The 18,210-nt window shown below is 42.8% G+C and overlaps 1 protein-coding gene across 2 annotated transcripts; it reads left to right on the top strand.

Moving 5' to 3' along the window:
• Positions 1-181: 181 nt before the first annotated feature.
• On the top strand, positions 182-13,999 carry ift43 (intraflagellar transport 43 homolog (Chlamydomonas)). Of its 2 annotated transcripts, none has more exons than XM_073484181.1 (9): positions 182-295; positions 1,664-1,765; positions 4,701-4,771; positions 7,305-7,340; positions 8,186-8,232; positions 12,321-12,393; positions 13,156-13,231; positions 13,369-13,431; positions 13,681-13,999. In XM_073484181.1, exons 1-9 carry the CDS (start codon positions 251-253, stop codon positions 13,789-13,791), a joined length of 624 nt encoding a protein of 207 aa, XP_073340282.1. In that variant the 5' UTR covers positions 182-250; the 3' UTR covers positions 13,792-13,999. The 2 variants fall into 2 exon arrangements, with proteins under 2 accessions (XP_073340282.1, XP_073340283.1); XM_073484182.1 differs by having other exon boundaries at positions 232-295; positions 1,664-1,729.
• Positions 14,000-18,210: the final 4,211 nt, after the last annotated feature.

Here is an 18,210-nt window from a genome sequence, read left to right as displayed (position 1 = left end):
ACTGATGTATTTCTCTTGGTTTAATGATTAAAACCAATAATCAATAATAACGTTGAAAAAACACATTATACTCAATTTCTCATGTATTTTCTGTGTATCTGTAGCTTTATAATATTCATTTATTTATTTACATACAGGAGCGCGCGCCCTCCCTCTGATCGGCGTTGTCATGGAGAGCGTTGCTATATGACGCTTCCTGGTTACCAGGAAGACGCTGCTGCTCTGGTTGGAGTTAGCAAGGAGGAGAGAAATGGACGATAACTTTCTGCTCAGAGATGCTGGAGCGGTGAAAAATGTGAGTGAACCGCTTAAAAAGTGAACAGGAGCAGAGGAAACATTAATTGTGTGCCCTGTAAACGGAGTTTAGAACAGACTGTAACGGTGCAGCGAGGCTATTGCTAGCTACTTAGCTATGAAGCTAACGTAAACATTAATATTAGCCAGTCAGTGAATAAGAAAGCTATGAACTCTTCCTGCTATCAGCAAAGACACATTATCATTTACTGCTTTTGAGCAACGGCAGCAAGGTTTGTCTCTGAGTATGCAGCTAACGTTAACTAGGTAGTTCGCCGTGCTAGCTGAAATATCCCGACATGCTTAGCAGCTGAGCTCAATGTTTTATAGGATGTTTTGTTTATCACAGAAGGGGTTTCTTTCCCCTCTTTCAGCCTTTGGGACGCATGTAAGTGCTCTATCAACAAAAACAAACACGTAACTGTAACTACACTGTAATTTAAATGCCATCACATCATTTCTCTATTAAAAGCATCTTTCTCATCCTTGACCTTCCCAGACTAGAAATACATGTTGCAGCTAGTTAGGATGCCTGAGGGGTATATTCACTTTCCTGTGTGTTGATGCTTGGGGTGCTGATTGTTTAAAGTTCATTTTTATTGTGCTGAAATATTTGCAATGAAAAGTAAACAATTACTTATAATATTTGAATTACATTCAAGTACTCATAATTGCTAGAAAAGCACTGCTTAAATAGTGATGCCACAGATCATCTCCAACTTAATAGAGTATTATTAAAGCAGGGGTCTGGATTAGCATGTCCACTGACTCCTTTTCTTCCCTTGACAACATAAAATGTATCATCCTATTGATTTCACCTCAGCCCAATGGACATATAGCTTCCACCTACTGAGATACTTCACAGCTCCTAACCCTACTTGGGATGAAAATTTGAGTTTTCAGCGCTTATAAAAAAAACTTTTGTCTACAAATGACAGTAATGTTTCCAGAAATTCTGGATGACTATGCTGTCAATTTCAGAATTGGCATTTTACCAATGTATATTATAATGTTACATCCTATTTTGAAAGTAGAATCCTGCCCCCTAGGCAGATTTTCTGCTCCATTGTCAAGGAAATGTATTCAAATTATGTTCATTTGTTGATTAATGCTCCCATCATATGCTAAAGAAAACTGTCATCACCACAGCTACACAATGTGACTTCACAGAATTGGAAGTTTTACAAAGTGACTAAGCTAAACAACACACATACAGGTGAAATAACCTTGAGTCCATCCAGACAACATTTGGTTTGCTCATTAGATGGCACAGTTTAAGCTAGACGAATCCCCCAGATCTCTGTTAGCTGCCCTTTCTGTCTTTATATCAAACTCTATTTCCCATTTTAAAACTATGCACATTTCCCAGGTTGCAAAGTCTGGACGAAGAGCTCGCCTTGCAGCAGACCAGTCATCGTTTGAAGACTCTCGTCACGTAAGGAAGTCCTCAACCTCTGCTTCAGTGGGAGAAGTATGTGATCACGTGATAACAGTAAAGTTAGTTGCATGTTATGATTTCACCTCACAATAAACTTAATCAAAATGCGTTTTGGTTTTGTCTCATACATGAATCGCAGGATGATGAGGAGGTAGGTAGCATGAACAAAACGCTGACTTTGCATGGCTTCTGCTGCTAATCCTCCAGACATCAGCTTTATACCATTTACACTAGTAAATGCCGGTCTGTTACAGTAAGTGTTGTTGTAGTTAATATCCAGGCCTCTTGAGATTCACCACCTCTCTCACATTACAGCACGCACAGTAGCACCATCTTGACCCACATGGTATAAAGTTTTAATGGAGTGCTCATTTATGTAGAGATGTAGGAGTTGCCATTTTCCTACTTGAGCAGGTTTTAAAGCAAATGCAGTCAGTGTTCCAAAACTGTAGCTGCTCTTCATTTATTGTCCTGTGTGTAATGGCTCTGATGTGCTTGCATGAAATGTTTTGAAGTGTTACTTCACACAAGCTCTAAAATCCTTTCAAGCTTCAGAGTCACAGAGCATTGTAATTGTTCTCTTGTAAATTGTCTAATTGAAAAACAAGCAGATGACATCACTTACATCCCCATAAATCTACCAACAGTTTTCATAAATCCTCTCTTTATACTGCCTGTTGTGAATCACTTTAAAAAGCAGAAATGTTGTCATAAAGTTTTCTCTGTGATCTCTGCCTTACAAAACATGTCGGAGCTAATGTTTGCTAAATTTAGACTGAATATAGGGCAAAAATATATGAGAGGAGTCAAATCAGAAGTGACAATTGCCATATAACAAATAATTTCACTTTACTATCGTTGGCATTCATGGAATCAGTCACGTCTCCTAGATCGGCAAACTGTAAACTAGCCAACATTCCCAAAGCAAAACAATTCCAGCGATGCCTTTGCTTTAGGCTAATCTTCCCAAATTAGGCCAACATCCCTAATGTATGAACCAGTATTCTCGCGCCCTCTCTGACCTGCTGTGAACATGCAATACATTTTTCCAGCGTGTCGTGCGACTGGGTGGGTTTATTTGCAGTCTTCGTTTATCAACCCCGGCCTCTTCTGCCGAAAATACCCAACTGATTGGTCGCATTCCTGACATCCTTTTAAACAAAGCCTCATTTGCTTTTATGGGCTCACAGGGTTTGGTCATCATAAGTTCCTTGCCCTGGAGACCATCAGAGAACCTTAAAATTAGAAACCATGAGGGATAAGCTAATTGCCTTAACAGCCATAACTATTTTACTACGACTGTGAGGTTCATATTTGGTCATGAAGACTTGGAGGCGCAGATTTATTTTGTTTCTCAGGACACTTGTGGTCCTCTCCATTTTTGTAGAGTGGAATAACTGTCAGAGGATACATTTATTACACTCAAAGACACTTGACTCTATTATCTTGTCCCTCATGAAGAATGTTCATTGTCAAAAACGTTAAAAATCAGAGAGATTTCACATCACTTGATCTCCCTTTTTTGTAATGTTGCTTAAAATGACTCAGTTGTCATTATTGTAATCCCTTTTGTTCCTAATAAAGAGACAGTTACTAATTACACAAAGTTGAGGGAGCTAGTTCGGCCTCAGCTCTCTCGATTAATGGTAATATACAGCAGAGCAGAGAGGCTCCTCCTCCCTCTGCCCTGCTTAATGGTGACATTCAGATTTATAAATGGCTTTGGTGAAGGAACCGGCCATGAAAGATTATTTCCTCTTTCATCATAAACGAATGAAATTCTTCACGAGCACTTTGTCCTCTGCAGACCCAATTTAGTAATGAGAAATGTTGTGCCTTTTATTTTTTTTCCCTAATTCATTTGTCTGGTGCCCACCCTCGAGGAATTCATTCATTCAAGTGCCGGTCTCAGGGTCTCAGTCTCAGGATCGAGATGCATACTCAGTTTACTATTTTCAGAATCAAAGAACGAGACGGAGAGGGGCATTTTTTTTTTCATTTGTGGATCTATTTTAGGGTCGGACTTACAGGCCCTGGCAGTTCCCACACTCTGTTCCATATGTTCTGGTGCTGGAAACTATACGTATTGAAAACTATAATAAACAAAACAATGGGGTGCATATAGCTGACTCTGCTGCACATACCAGGCATATTGTTTGCTATACCGAGGGCTTTACATAGCTTACTTAAGTGCAGGAATAGGGGTGAACTTTGGTTTAAATGGTCCCCATACATTAAGCAGGATGTTTAAACTTTATGCCTTTTACCAGGGCTGTATGGGTAATTTTCATTGTCTATTAATCTGTTCATTATTTTCTTGATTACTCAATTAGTTGTTCAGCCTATAAAATCTTGTTAAAATCAGTGTTATCCAAAGTCCAAAATGACATCCTCAAATGTCTTGTTTAGTCCACAACCCAAAGATATTCAGTTTACTGTCATAGAGGAACAAAGAAACAAGAAAAAAAAAATTCAGATTAAAGAGGCTGTAATCACAGAATTCTGACTTTTTTTTCCCTTGAAAATGCACTTAAACCTATCAATTGATAATTAAACAGGTGGTGAATAATTATTATACTAATTTGATTAATCTTTGCAGCCCTGCCTTTCACATTTATGTCAAGTTTAAGGGTTTACTTTTTCTGTTGGGGTCTTTATTCTCTGTTGTTATAAATAAGAAGGCCACCTCCTGGCACATTTTTCAGGTCTCTTGTTCATGGCTTTTTTACTATTATAAAGTACACAATATAGTCTATTCACCACTATGTCGGATAGGTACTGATGGAAAACATGACCCCATATTTATGACAGTACTTTAAGAGGTCTCTTACACACAGAAGATATTTCTGTTCTTTATGTTTCAGGATTAAAGCCTAACAACTGTAGCAAATATGATTTATTTATCTTCTGTGTGAGTGAGCAAACATTCAATGAAGCTGTTTGCTATTAAACCTCTCTCATCTCTCAGGGCCCTCCTCCTAAACCAGCCCGGCGGCAGGGTGGCTGGGCAGAAGAATGCTCCAGCTCCGGTTCTGCCAAGTACGTATCCTCACCTTTTCCCCCCTTCTCCCTTGGCTATGCCGAAGGCGGCGACCGCGCACTGCGGTCTCGGGTTATGTGTTATTAATGAACTCTCATACTGTTGAATGAGCTTATTTATCAGTGCATATTTGGCACTCAGGCTGTGAATCAACAAGGTTAGAGGGAGCCTGTCTGAGCAGGCAACTCTCCATTCGTCTTCATCTGTGAGCAAGGCGGTAATTGACATGGTTAATGCATCAGCCACAGGAGGGCACTGTTAGTCAGCTAGCCACTTCATCACAGGGGTTCAAGCCACTTAATCACCCCTCACCACTGCAGTCTGCTCTTTACACGGGGAGCACAACATGGAGAATTCATGAAATATTTGGAACAGATGGAAGCTGTTTGCCAAAAGCTTTCATCTTCAACTAACAGATCTAAATCTGAATACATGACTGAATCAACATGAGGCATTTTATTGTACTGTGGAACCACCTCTCTTGTCTTCTCTCCCACCTGCCACTGTGCCTCCTTTTTTTCAGTCTCAGTGGAGGTGAGAGCACAGGAGATGCATTGAAGTGAACAGGCTGAGTCAATTGTGCTTATTTGCGTAGTTTACTGCACCGTTAGTGCAAGCAGGGAAAAACAGCAAACTCAATAGATCTTTCCTTTTTCACAGAAGGTCAGCGTGTCGCTTCTCTGCTTTTTTGCGTAACCCAGCTTGATTCTTGGTCTCAAAGCGATTGAAATACAGGAGGTGTAAAAGGGGTTTGCACGCGCATTGATCCTCTCTGAAACAAAGTAAGTAATGGTCCCCCCTGGAACCGGCAAGGACTTTTCCCTTCAATGTCACCCCTCATGCTCAATCACCGCCGCCCTCCTCCCACTAATCCCAGCGCAGAAATCCCAGGATTTGTCGATCTATCACTTCTAATTGACACTAAATGATCTGTCAGTTTATTGATGAACCTTTGAAACCAGGTTGTCACAATATATTTTATCCCTAACAACTTTTTCCAGACAGTTTTACCATGTCTATCGCTTTGCCTTACATGAGTCTTAATCAAGGGGCCTGTAATGTGTCTTAAGTGTCGCCACCCCCGCCCCCCAGACAGGACACAGTCCAAGGGCAGGCAGGTAGGCTCCCTCAGCTCCTCTCTGCCCTGCCTGGTTGGACTCTAGTACCGTCAAGGCTGATAGTCTGCACTCAGATGGCACGGATAAGACAGACAAAACAGGAGTAAACACTTTTAGCTGAGAATTGTTTTGCTAATTGTGTTTTATGTCATTCTCTCCTTTTATTTTGGGTCTCCCTTTGAAAAAGGATGACAGGTCATTGTAATATAAAATGTCTAATCGAAAGGACATTGTTGTGCAGTCTCTATTTTTTTTTCGTTTGTTTGTGTGAACCAAACAGCTCTGATTTTTAAGTCAATTTTATCTTTATTGCCCAAACTCCCTAATCAAATTTGCCTCAAAGGCTTCACAGTCTGTTCAGCACCCCCCACCCCAGAAAAACACCTTAACAGAAAATAAAAGAAATAACCACAGGAAGAAGGAGGGATCCCTCTTATGGTGAACTAAAAGTAGTGTTTGTAGTTGGTGTGCAGGTGCTACTTTAGATGTAGAAGCTTTCATTTATTCATCATGCTCATTCACAGGGGGTTTGGCTTTCTGGTGCTGTCCCTACTGCTTCATGAACACTGATTAGTGTGCAGTGAATTGAATGCTAGCATTTGTACTTATTATATGTATTATGATACACACTTATTTTATTACTTTTTTCGTAAATGCATATTTTTTTTAAAGGAATATCTTTTTATTATCAGTTGATACTGCAGGGCCGCTATTTTGATTTCTGGCACTATGAAAGGGTGAAAATGACAGCAAAGAAATGACTGGATGTGATGCGTTTAAAACCAGTAGGGGGCACTACTCCACCAGGAGAACTAACAAAACCACGTTGCATCATGAAAAAAGATTTAAACCTCTTATACACACTTTTTGGCCACTTATTAAAACATACAAAAACTTACTCTGCTTTGATTCCCTTCTTATATTAAACAGTGATTTATATGTTCACAAACTTCTTAGGTAACAATAATGTGGTAACATTTTCTTTGGTGTCTGGTGTGATTGCTACCTGTCTTAAAACCGATAGTGAATGCTAAAAATACTGTGTTGAGGCAGAGAAGTGTCAAAACACAGTATTTTGGTGTCTGGCAAGCTCTGTTCAAGCTGGGCTGTGTAAATGGAGAGAGGTCCGAAAATAGCGGCACGATCCAGCAGGAGACGAAGCTGAGAAAACAGAGAGGATAGGAGAAGACACGACTATGGTAGACCCCACTGTGTCTGATACAGCAGAATTACTATCATTAGATACAGGTGAAGAGGGTGTACCCATCAGAGTAAATCTGAGGACTCTGTGAAGAATGGGGAAAAAAATAGAGAGATTTTTGCTTACCATTCTTTTGAATCAAGGAATAATGTAATCTAACAAATGTGTTATTTAATTTGTCTAACAGTTGTTTTTTTTTCTGCTGCTGTACAGATCTTCAAGCAGACTTGCAGCTGACGACCTGGAAGAGTAAGTTCACTCTGCCACCACATCCATATTTCATTGTAGACCTGCTGATGTTGATTGAATTCACTGCCAGTCACATTTTGTGTGTTTGTATAAAATAGGTAATTTTAAATATTTGTTCCCTTTGCAGTAAAGTGGAAATAGCGCTGTACTTCCAGATTGTCCTTGGTTGCAGCTAATCCTCACCTTCCAAGAACAATCACTTAACATGATTAAAAAACAGCGTGACTGAGTTGTCATCACTTTTATTGCTGTTAGGAGCCAAGTTTTCCTGTTATTCTAGTTTTTTCCCCCTCACGCTCCCTCCCATCATTCTGTGACTAGAATAGACATCACGAGAAGAGGCAGGTAGAGGACGGAGTTGTCTATGTTTTACTCATCAGCGCAGTTGGAGACTGGTGCCTGACTGGCTGTCGTGAGACTCAGGCTTCATGTGTAAAGTTGTTACCCTGCAAAAAAATCCCTTATGTTGTGCTCCTGTCACAACTGTCTTGTCTTAGTAATACTTATTCAGACTGCTGCTCCAGCTGAGTGTGTTTTTTAAAAAAAAAAATCCTGGAGGTGATCTTGTCTTAGGCTGCCAGAGTGGTCACTTAGACAAGCACTACAGCATCTCATAGCACTGTCAGTGCCTTTTGGCAGAAGTGACTGTTCAGTAGTCCAGTCAGAGTGTAGCACACTGAGCAAGTGTCCTAACTACCATGAGAGAAAGACAAGACAAAACAGGCCCATCATCAAAGCAAAGCAGCTCAGGAGTCAACTCACTCACTCCCTGTGATGACCTCACCATCGGGCTGCATTTTGAAAGCATTAAATAATTCATACTCTCACACTTCCTGTTTCTACAGCCGCCGCCTGCGACCACAAACTCCCAAGGGATCAGATGATGAAGGAGGTAAGAGCACCCTCACTATCCCCCCACTCTGTGTCTCCGCTCATGGGCAAAGAGGAGCCCTCCAGTGCCTCCCCGGCACATTCATCCTCTGGAAGTAGAGCAGATAAGCAGGCGGTCAGATCATCCCTTTCACTGATGCTCACGCCATATTTCTCCTTGAATCCGGCATAGATTCATGTGTTAGAACTCTGCCTTTGACCAGTGTGTGACTCCGTATAAGCATGATGAAAATGACAAGTGAGTATGCTCATTAAATTAAGTTAGATCTGTGGTTGATGGAGAATATTGTCGCAGGATTTAAATGTACAGTTGGTCACCAACACACACACACACACACACACACACACACACACACACACACAAACAGTGTCGACAGGTGCTGTTGAATACAGATCTAGCGTTAACCGAGTCACCTGAGGGTCCAACTCTGCACACCACAAACAATGTCAGGACTGTGGGGGGAAATTTCAGCTAAACCCTGCCTAGAATAATTGTTCTATTTTGTGGCACAAGGCAGCTGGGGACAAATAGGGTCAAATAGCCTCACTTAAGATAGGTTAGCAGCATGAAACGCTCAGGTGACAACACTAAAGGACTACTACACACCAGTACTTCAGGTAGTATTGAGTAATGCCATTTATGAACAAATAAACAAATGCCATATTGATCATAAACCTTTTATTTACAACTTATAACTATTTAGAAATGTTCATCAAGATGTTTCTAAATTCAGAATATTGCAGTGCATAAAAAAAGTGAAATGATCATTTTAAAAAGCTGCAAATCTGTCATGAATTGCAAAAAATTAAAAAATTAAAAAGTCTGTTAATCCCTTAATTATTCAAAATATAGTCCAAATTGCAGAAGCTGCCATTTTTTTAAAAAAAAAAGGTTAAATGCGACAAAACAGCATTATAATTAAGGACTGTCGTGCTGCAGAATCCCTGCCCTCACAAATCTTGTTATCCAGATGTAAGAGAACATGTTTCTTTGATAATTCCCACTAATTGTGAAAAATACTGAGTCAACTGTATTTTTAGTATTGAAATATTTTACTTTTTATCATTAATTTTTTCATGAGTGAACTCACCAAAAATATTTAGTTGTCACTCAGAACAAATGGAAATATACACCTGCAAGGTTATATTTTATACACAAAATCTGGCAATTACCATTTAAAAAAGTGTTATTGTATGTAAAAACTTCCATATTAAATTTAAAATGTGTTGAGTTTTACATATGAACTGCAGGGTTTGATGTACTGTGAAATTCTTACTATACTGTCAGTTTCTATTACATTTATGTACACACACACACACACACACACACACACACACATATTGTCCATCACTATCCAGAATGCACTGGTTCAAATGGCCGCTTGAACGAAGAGTCCAGAGGTTTGGTTCTCTTGCAGTTAATGCCGCCGGAAAGATGATTACTCTGTGGAGGGAGACCTCTTAATACAGAGCTGGAGGCAGGGGCATTGGAAATTACAGTGCTGAGGGTTAGTGAGATAGCCCCTGCCATCTTGATTATGTCCCCTACCCTTATCCCTTATGTCCACTGGCTACAAGCACCGAAAGAGAGAGAGAGAGAGAGAGAGAGAGAGAGAGAGAGAAGGCTCACCTAGTCCCCTGCTCCCATCTTCCCCATCAGCTGCCCCCCAAAGCCTCCTGCTGGTCACTTAAAATAGCACCAGTATCACAAACACACTCATCTTGTTTCATGTCTCACTGTCTTACTCTCAGCTCGTGTTGTGTTGAATATTGTCCTGTAAGCTTTTCAAAAGGACTCTGGGCCAAGGTAATCATTTGACTGGACCCCTGTGTAGATTATAGGAGCCCAAGTGATGTCCTGCTCTCCAAAGTCGCTGACTGGCGTGTGCCTGCCGGGAGTATGTCTACACTCACAGCAAATTATCCCCTTTTGATATTTACATGCTTCAGCGAGGAAGCCGGACGGGGCCCGTGTAATAAGGATACGCGTGGCCTCGCTCGCTGCCAGACAAAAGCCACCTTGATACATGTCCGGCCGAGGGAAGGAAGTCATCGTAGGTAATGCGTGCCGCTCTGAGGAGAGACGACTCCCTCTGATGGAGCTGCCCTTTGCGTTAGAAGAAAACACTGGTGCTTGTTTGCAGCTGCTTTGACGCCCTGCTTGACCTCCAGTAATGGGTTGAATTTGAAGCTCATTTAAAATTGTTGTTCCCTTTTTTCTCTTAATAATAGACTTTGCATATAGACAACATACGCCTCTGTGCTTCACATTGAACTCTCATGGAGTGTGTTAATAGTGTATTACTGGCTGAAATGAAAAAGGGTGTGTGTATGTGTGTGTGTGTGTCTCTGTGGACAGATAGACAACCCAGGAAGCTGTTTGCAAAGAGCCGGACGGCAAGGCTTTTTGATGTCATTGCACTAAGACCATTAAATTTGATTGGGGGTCCAGGGGGGACGGATTCTGCTGAACGCTGTGCTTTGTAAATGAGAGGACAAAGTGTCACCGGGGCCTCATGAATATGAAATACCCGCGCCTGCATTTATTTGGATATCAGAAACACAGATGAATCTTGTCAGTGGCTAAACGAGCGTGGCATTTTTAATTTGGTTTAATTAAAAAAGAGAAAGAAATAAGTTATCAACAGAGGGATGAGCTTTTGTTATCTACCAAAAGTTGATGGGTTAGGATTTGAACAAGTTGCCTTCAGAATTTTTGATCAAAATAATTTCTCAGTCCATCACTTTTCATGTAGAGCTAAAATTTAAAGTTCCATCACAGATTGACATTTCTTCAACTTCAGTTTATTTTCAGAGTTATTTTGAGGGAACAGTGACACCGATGCGAAGATATTTCCTCACATCAGATGCAGACTTCCATCTCTTCACCTCTATTTAGCTCCTCTATTGACTTTCCCCTCAGGGTGCAGTACTGTGGTTAGAGATTACTGACAACCCTCTTCATGCAGTCCAGCTCTCTTTTTCTCTCACTATCTGTCTGTTCCTCTCTCTCCCTCTCTCTCTCTATCTGTCTCTCTCTCTCTCTCTCTGTCTCTCACACTGTCAACACTCAGCTGTAGAGCTAATAAGGATGTGCAGTCTGCTGCCTTCCCCCAGAAAATATTGTACAGGAAAGCTACATGACACCCAAAGTTAACACATAAAATATAAGGGCAGAAGGGAAGCCAGTGAAGTCTGTACTACATAAAAATGTGTACCGTTGACAATGATGAAACAATTTTTGTGAAACGTTTCTTCTTTATTGATGGTTGTGCCTTACATTCTTCTTTAAATATACAATAACCTTCTAGTGTCACTTATAATGAAAGTCTTTGAACACATATCAATCAGTCTCTTTCTTAATTATTAGTCGTTCATTTTATTTTCATCCAATCCGTCTTTTTTCTGTTATTACGCCTCTCTTACAAATGTCCATCTGAAAAATGCTGTGAAAGTTTGCCCTGTCCTTCTTGCGAGTGGAGCCATCCTCTGTCCTGTTGCGTTTTGCCAATTAAAGTGGGTTCCCACTGTTCGAGCAGCGGGTTGGCGGCTCCTGGCACTGCAGCCCCTGCCAGGCCGCACTGTGACTTCCGACCCCACACAGATGGGCCCGCAAGCAAATACTCTTGCACATGGCTGGATGCCGCCCCAGTCGGAGTGGCAGAGTGGACATGGAGGTCGGCCTGCCGGCCACTGCGGGTCCTGGGGGTGGGCGGCGCTGACAGGGCCCAAATGCTAAGGTAGCAGGGGGTGCTTTCTGGGGAGCCCCTGGCCAGCGCCCCTCTCACAGCAGGAAGAGCTGCCGCCTCGCCTCCTGAATATTCATGGCCGCATGGCTATTGTGACAGGGCAGCTCTTATGAGGATGTAGCGAGAGAGAGGGAGGGGAGGGGGTGCCACACAGACATCACACATACACATACTCACACAAAAATATGCACTTCTAGCATCCATACACAGGGGATTTACTGTATTTATCATAGATGAGTCTGTCATCTGGCTACCATGATATTTTCTCAAATTCTGACTCTTTTTAAAAAACGTAATTAGATTGTCTGTAAAATACTGAGCTCTCGGCTTTTGGTTACAGATATTCCAGTGATTCCAGAACTTGACGAAGTCCAGGAAGAAGATCTTACCAAGCAAGTTGCAGCTCCACCAAGGTACAATAGTGAACGCCTTTAACTCGTAGAAGTTCATGCACTCAGGATCCATACACACATACATACACATACACACACACACAGCAGCATGTCCCCAGACCCATGTATGACAGTTAACCTCTGTCTGCACAGGACACGAGATCAGTAGTCTGCTCTGGTGACTTTGATGGTTACCTGTCCTTCTTTCGTGCCGCTGCAGAGTGTCTTGCTTTATCGGGCTGAAATGGAGAAATAACAGTTGGGTGTGATTTATACAATTCTGTTACCAGGGTCCCGACTAACCGGGCCCTTTGATTTACAGGGCAGTGAGAGACACGCCGACATGTGTCGAATATGTAGCAAGGCTATGACAGCGGTGGAGGTTATTAGGCTGGGGCTTGCTCTCTGTGCGAGATAATATCCACATTGAACTCATTGCGGGGGCAATGTAGCGTGTAATGTGCAGTAAGTAGGACTGGCATGCACTGCTAGGCCCCGGCCACTTTGAGAGCCCCCCCACTTAATTCCAACCCACAGATAAGCAGCTGGGTTTCAATTTGAAGCGTTTACCACTTGGCAACCATCTCCTGCTCTCTGTGGTCTTTGCTCGAAGTCTTGGAGCTTCATTGTGCACAAACTCCAAACTTCTACAAAGCCACTTTTCAGTCTGGGTTTGCGTGTAATGTGAAAGCACTGCAGTCAGGCTTGCCTCTGTTTTTCTGATTGAAATACAAGTCTATTAGTATGTCACATGCCTATTCTGACTGTCTATCACCCTGTTAGCATCCAGGTGAACCAGGTAATGACCTACAGAGATCTGGACAATGATCTGAAGTATAACTCTGCGTTCCAGACATTAGTAAGTCAAAGCCATTTATTTTTATATCTCTGTGATATTCCGACCTCTCTGCTCATCAAGGTGGTCCATTTAATTTTGCAACCAACGTCACCTCTGTTTGTGCATGCTCAGTGAATTTTACTGCGCTCTTTCTTCAGGATGGAGAGATCGACTTGAAGCTCCTCACCAAGGTTTTATCGCCGGAGCAGGAGGTGAAAGAGGTGAGTGAATTTTTAGTAAATATAGCTTGTGAGCTCCAAGCGAAGGCCTGTCCAGCTGTTTCTAGAGCACCAGGGGAGGTTGCCACTCTGTCTCCCAGGTAATCAAGATTTATGATGTGTACATTAACACCCTCTGTTCTCCTTCCCCATTCTCCTCTCTTTGCTCCCTCTGTTCCCCATGCTCTCCTTCTTGGTATGTCTCCCTCTGCCTCTCTAATTCTTCTTTTCTCCCCCTCTTCTGCTCTGCAGGATGATGTGAGCTGGGACTGGGATCATCTGTTTACAGAGGTGTCCTCAGAGCTGCTGATGGAATGGGATCAAGGAGAGAGTGAGGAGCAACCCGAGGTGCCTCTAACATGAGGAGGAGGAGGTTTGGACTGGGACTTTAAATGGCTGCAGTGGGAACTATGTGAATGTCCATTACACAGAAGGGCCAGTGACTTTGGTCTTAGAAACTTTAATTAGTGGTTGTTATCCAGAATTTATATTTTGTAAAGTGTAAATACAGTTTTTTTTGTATTTTCTAAATAAAGTTCAGTGTGCAGTGAACAGTGCTGTGCTGTCTCAACCTGTCTTTGTTCCAGTTTTTTTAAATCCACCCTCTTTTGTTTGTTAGTTTTTAACTTAAACAGCCAAAAGGCAAACTGATTTTGTTTGAAAAGCTCCCCTGAAAAAAAGCTGTCACAGATAAAAATGCCCTCCCTGTACTGCCAGCATTATCAACACCCTCATACAAGTCCAAGGTTGATAATCAGCTAAGCTGAAATCCAGTTGATTGTGTTCAAATTAACATTCCTCATTAAAGCCTACAACCTTATTGTTATTGACTGTGCCATTGACTTTATCTTCCAGGTCCTCGATAGGAGCAACCCCTTCTTCACTATTATCTCAAATGCATTGAACAGAGTTCCTATTGACACCTGGGGGATTAGCATACATTATACCTTTTACTGGATAAAGAGGAATGGATGTAAGTCGGGGGAACAAGACAATAGTTGGTGTTAGGTTTGTGTTCTTTAGTGTGAAAGAAAACAATGTGATAACACTGAATATAGAGCTGACAGAACAGGCCTCAGGACGCTGGCTCTGACCCCTTTGCTCAGAAGTCGATATCATTTATGAAATGCATTGTATACCGCGACTTGAGCACACGCTGGTCGCATGTATCAGCATTCAGTTTTGTCTTCGGTTCATGTGTGCGAATATCAATGCAGGCCTCCGAAGTCAGGCCAGGTCTATTAGGGAAACAGCTGTAACATTTACAGATTGTGATTGGGTTTATTTCTGCTGCAGAGAGCAGTCTCATGACATTTGGAGATGCACAGCAAAAGTCCTCAAGGACACATAATCTATGCATCTAACAGCTCAATCACTGGCCATCACAAATAGATCCAGATTTTTTTCATTTAGGGGACCTTGAATCAACTTCATCAAGTCTAATACCTCCGGACGAAGCTATCACACGGGATATTTGTGCTTGGAATAATTGTGTGTCTCAGAATATTTGAGCTCTAACACAGTGAGTGATCTCTGTTTGTTTCTCTATCAGACATACAAACGCACACTTTTTTTTACCGCCTCCACAATTGGCTTATTTAGCCAGACTTAATGAATTCTGCCCATATGCCCTGAGCAGCTGCTATGTTGCCCCTTCCTCCCGCCCCCGCCGAGCTGCGAAGTGCCCATCCATGTAGAGACAACCTCTAGCTGTCTCTCTGGAGAAGGCTAAGCCTGCCACTCTTCTGCTGGCAGCCGGCCGGTGCTGTCTGAGGTGGACTGCGGCCGGGGCCGAAGACTCAGATTAGGGCCCAGCGATCACGGGTTGTGGCCGGCCTCAAATGATTGGCCCGAGCGCCGGTGGATCAGAGAGGGGATTAGAGGAAGAGAGAGAGATCCAGAGACGCTGTTTGGCATGTGCTCGCATCCAGCTTCTCAAAGTGACCTCTCTCTACTGCCTCATCCTGCCGCTCTCTCCTCCTTTATTCTCTCCATGTCTCTCATAGTGTATACAGTACATCCTGATGCTGCAGCGAGGCTCACTGTGACCTCTCTCTGTCTGGGTGCAGTGAATTCAATCACGTCAATGCAGCTGTAATATATACATAGTGAAGAAGACAGTTGTGTTCTTGGAGAGCTCTTTGGTTATGGCGGTAGCTTTCACATGAACATGGTGTCACTGGGAGGTGAGCTGAGTGTGAGGCCGCGTTGATGCTGTGTATTTCAGATCAGGCGATACAGGCCTCACATGGGTTTAGGGTGTGATTTGTTTCCCCCTTGACATTTTTCTATTAAAATAATGGAGCCATTACTGCTGTAAGAATCCACATTGCCCCAATGCATGCGTCTGTAATCCGATATTTCACTCAAAATGTTCCAGTAATGACACAATGTTTAAAATCCTTTGATTCAATGGGACACATGCAACACAATCTCAGTTTATGTAGGAAAATAAGTTTTCTCGTGTGAATCTACGCTGTTTGTTTTTTTAAGAGCAGCAGTTTGTTACTGAAGACCCCACTGTAAAACCTCGAGGCCAGTATGGACCAGCTGAACACTGGGAGTTCTCAGGCCATTGAGTTTAAATGGGTAATTTATCTGTGTTTTTATTGGGTCCCTTGGTGGAAATGACTTGTCATTTTTGTGGCAAAGAAAACAAACGCAAGGAAGTAATACAATTTTAATAAAAGAAGAAAACGGATGAAGGCCCCATTAATGTCATGTTTTTTCCTGCTGCTCGTCGACAGGCTTGTCCTAATGTATTTTGATATTGGGCGCTAATTGGAAGGATAGAATAGAGATAATATGCTTCCAGCTCTAGCTAATATACTGTGGTGTTGACAGAAGTTTATACATCTTATCTGGTCTCAATATCTGCCTTCCATATGGCCCAAAAGCAATATGCTGAGGTGTAATTAAAGAAAATGGGGAGATGTGGAGATAGCTGAGGCCCGATGCCGGGGCCCCGCAGACAGAGAGTGAGGGGTGAGGACAGACACGCTAAAGCTCAAGGAATATTAGGACCGGTTCATTCCACCAGGGGCCGCGTGCCTGTCACAGGTTCCCTGTTGTGACCCGGCCGTCACGTGCGTCAGAACCGACCATGAGGGGATTATTAGCAGTTTTAAAAGGCAAGAAAATAAAGACATCCCCCTTTTAAAGCCAGGCCGAGATCATGTTTTACACATTAATTTATAACATAACTATTTCTACTATATTCAAATGGATCTGGTGCCCTTTGAAACAAGCCTCAAAAGGCAGCGGCGGTATTGATTTGCCACAAAGACTCCATGATATTTCAAGTTTAAAGGAGAGATCCTCGCCACACAACTAAGGGAGTCAGATCAATATCATTTTTTGATCAAAAGGGGATTTGCTTTTGAAATAGCTAGATTAAACAGATGTTTTATTTTTTCATTAGACACACTGCACCTTTAAAAGCCCGCAGGGGGTTGTGGGAGAGGAGGGGGAATTACACCACAAAAGCGATGCAATGAAAGAGGTATTTTTTAAGACTGAAAGTTTGACGGGTTGAAAAGTATTTTCAGTTTTGTCAGTGCTATTTTTCCCCTCTCTTCTTTAGTTAATATTCTGTCGCTCCAAGTCCTTTTTTGTTTACCCCAGGTGGGCTTGGACATGAAATGGCCGGGATGGTGGCAGCTTGGAATGCCCCTGGGCATCTTACGGCCGTCATGTTGTCAAAGTACCCAGGAGGGGGAGTGAGAGGGCTGGGAGTTTTTTTTTTTTTTCAAGTATGAGATGGGTAAAAAAAGCTTCTGTTCTTTTTGTAACAGTGAGATAGGCTGAATTCATTATTATTATTTCCTGCTCTCCCCTTATATGTTTTTAGTGTAGTCGAGGTGTTGGACTGCGAGACGCGGGGGGTTCGAACATGAAATACAGTCCAGCTCCACATTTGTCATGTATTTTATTATTTCCCTTCTTCACCTCTCAGTCCTGTGCGCGTGGTCCTTCATTTTTCACATGACTGGTTTTCTTATCATTGCGGGCCCTCTCTGCTGGCCTATGAGTGACTTAAAGGCAATAAAACACAAAACATTCTGTAAAACACGGATGCCTCTCTGCTCGTGGAGGCCCTGCAATGCCTCTCCGGGAAATTATGATAATAACTCAGTGGCAGTTGGAGTGGCCAGGTCGCTTGTGTGGGGCTGGGGGCAATGGGACGGGGTTCACCAAGGTCCTTTGAGCAGGGACGGGTCAAGGTGGCTTGTTGGGCCCTCGCCACCCACCCACCCCCCTCTGTCATAAACTCTTTCCATCATGCTGGATGCCGTCCACAGCCAGGTATACAGCAGAACCTCTTTGTCTTGTAGCCGCTGGCGATAAAGCAAGGGCTGATGGGAGGAGAGTGGTTGTGTTGGCCCCCCGGCAGTGGCGGGGTCAGCCGAGGAGCTTATCATGGCCAGCAGAGGAAAACGCCTGAGTCAACACAACTCCACTGTTTGCCCTCTGAGGGTCACAAACACACACTTCTGCTACTGTTCTTTGAACTTTTAATGTTTGTTCCTTTTGAGGGGAAGGCAGTAAGGGAACTGTGTCTGGTTTTTGGTGTCTGAATTTGTTGCTGGGTGGAGGGAGGGGCTGGATGTAGCCCCACAACACCTCTTGAGCGTGTGAATGAGAAGGAGCGAGGACAGGAAGAGAGCGCGGGCTCCACCACTGAGGTGCTGACAGAGGGGATCGAGGGGCTGAGATTGCACCTGTTCCGGCCCAGCACCCTCCCAGCAGGGCCTCGCCAGAGTCTCAGCCTTTCTCCTGGCA

This window comes from Pagrus major, chromosome 16, assembly GCF_040436345.1.
Source record: "Pagrus major chromosome 16, Pma_NU_1.0".
Lineage (NCBI taxonomy): Eukaryota > Metazoa > Chordata > Actinopteri > Spariformes > Sparidae > Pagrus > Pagrus major.
The sequence above is the reverse complement of the archived record's forward strand: the minus strand, read 5'-3'. Positions and strand labels throughout refer to the sequence as shown.

Excerpts from the sequence above, each read along its gene's own strand:
- ift43 (XM_073484181.1), top strand. The coding sequence starts at position 251 with ATGGACGATAACTTTCTGCTCAGAGATGCTGGAGCGGTGAAAAAT. Across the intron at positions 4,772-7,304 it reads TCCAGCTCCGGTTCTGCCAA|ATCTTCAAGCAGACTTGCAG; the intron begins GTACGTATCCTC and ends GCTGCTGTACAG. Across the intron at positions 13,232-13,368 it reads ACTCTGCGTTCCAGACATTA|GATGGAGAGATCGACTTGAA; the intron begins GTAAGTCAAAGC and ends CTCTTTCTTCAG.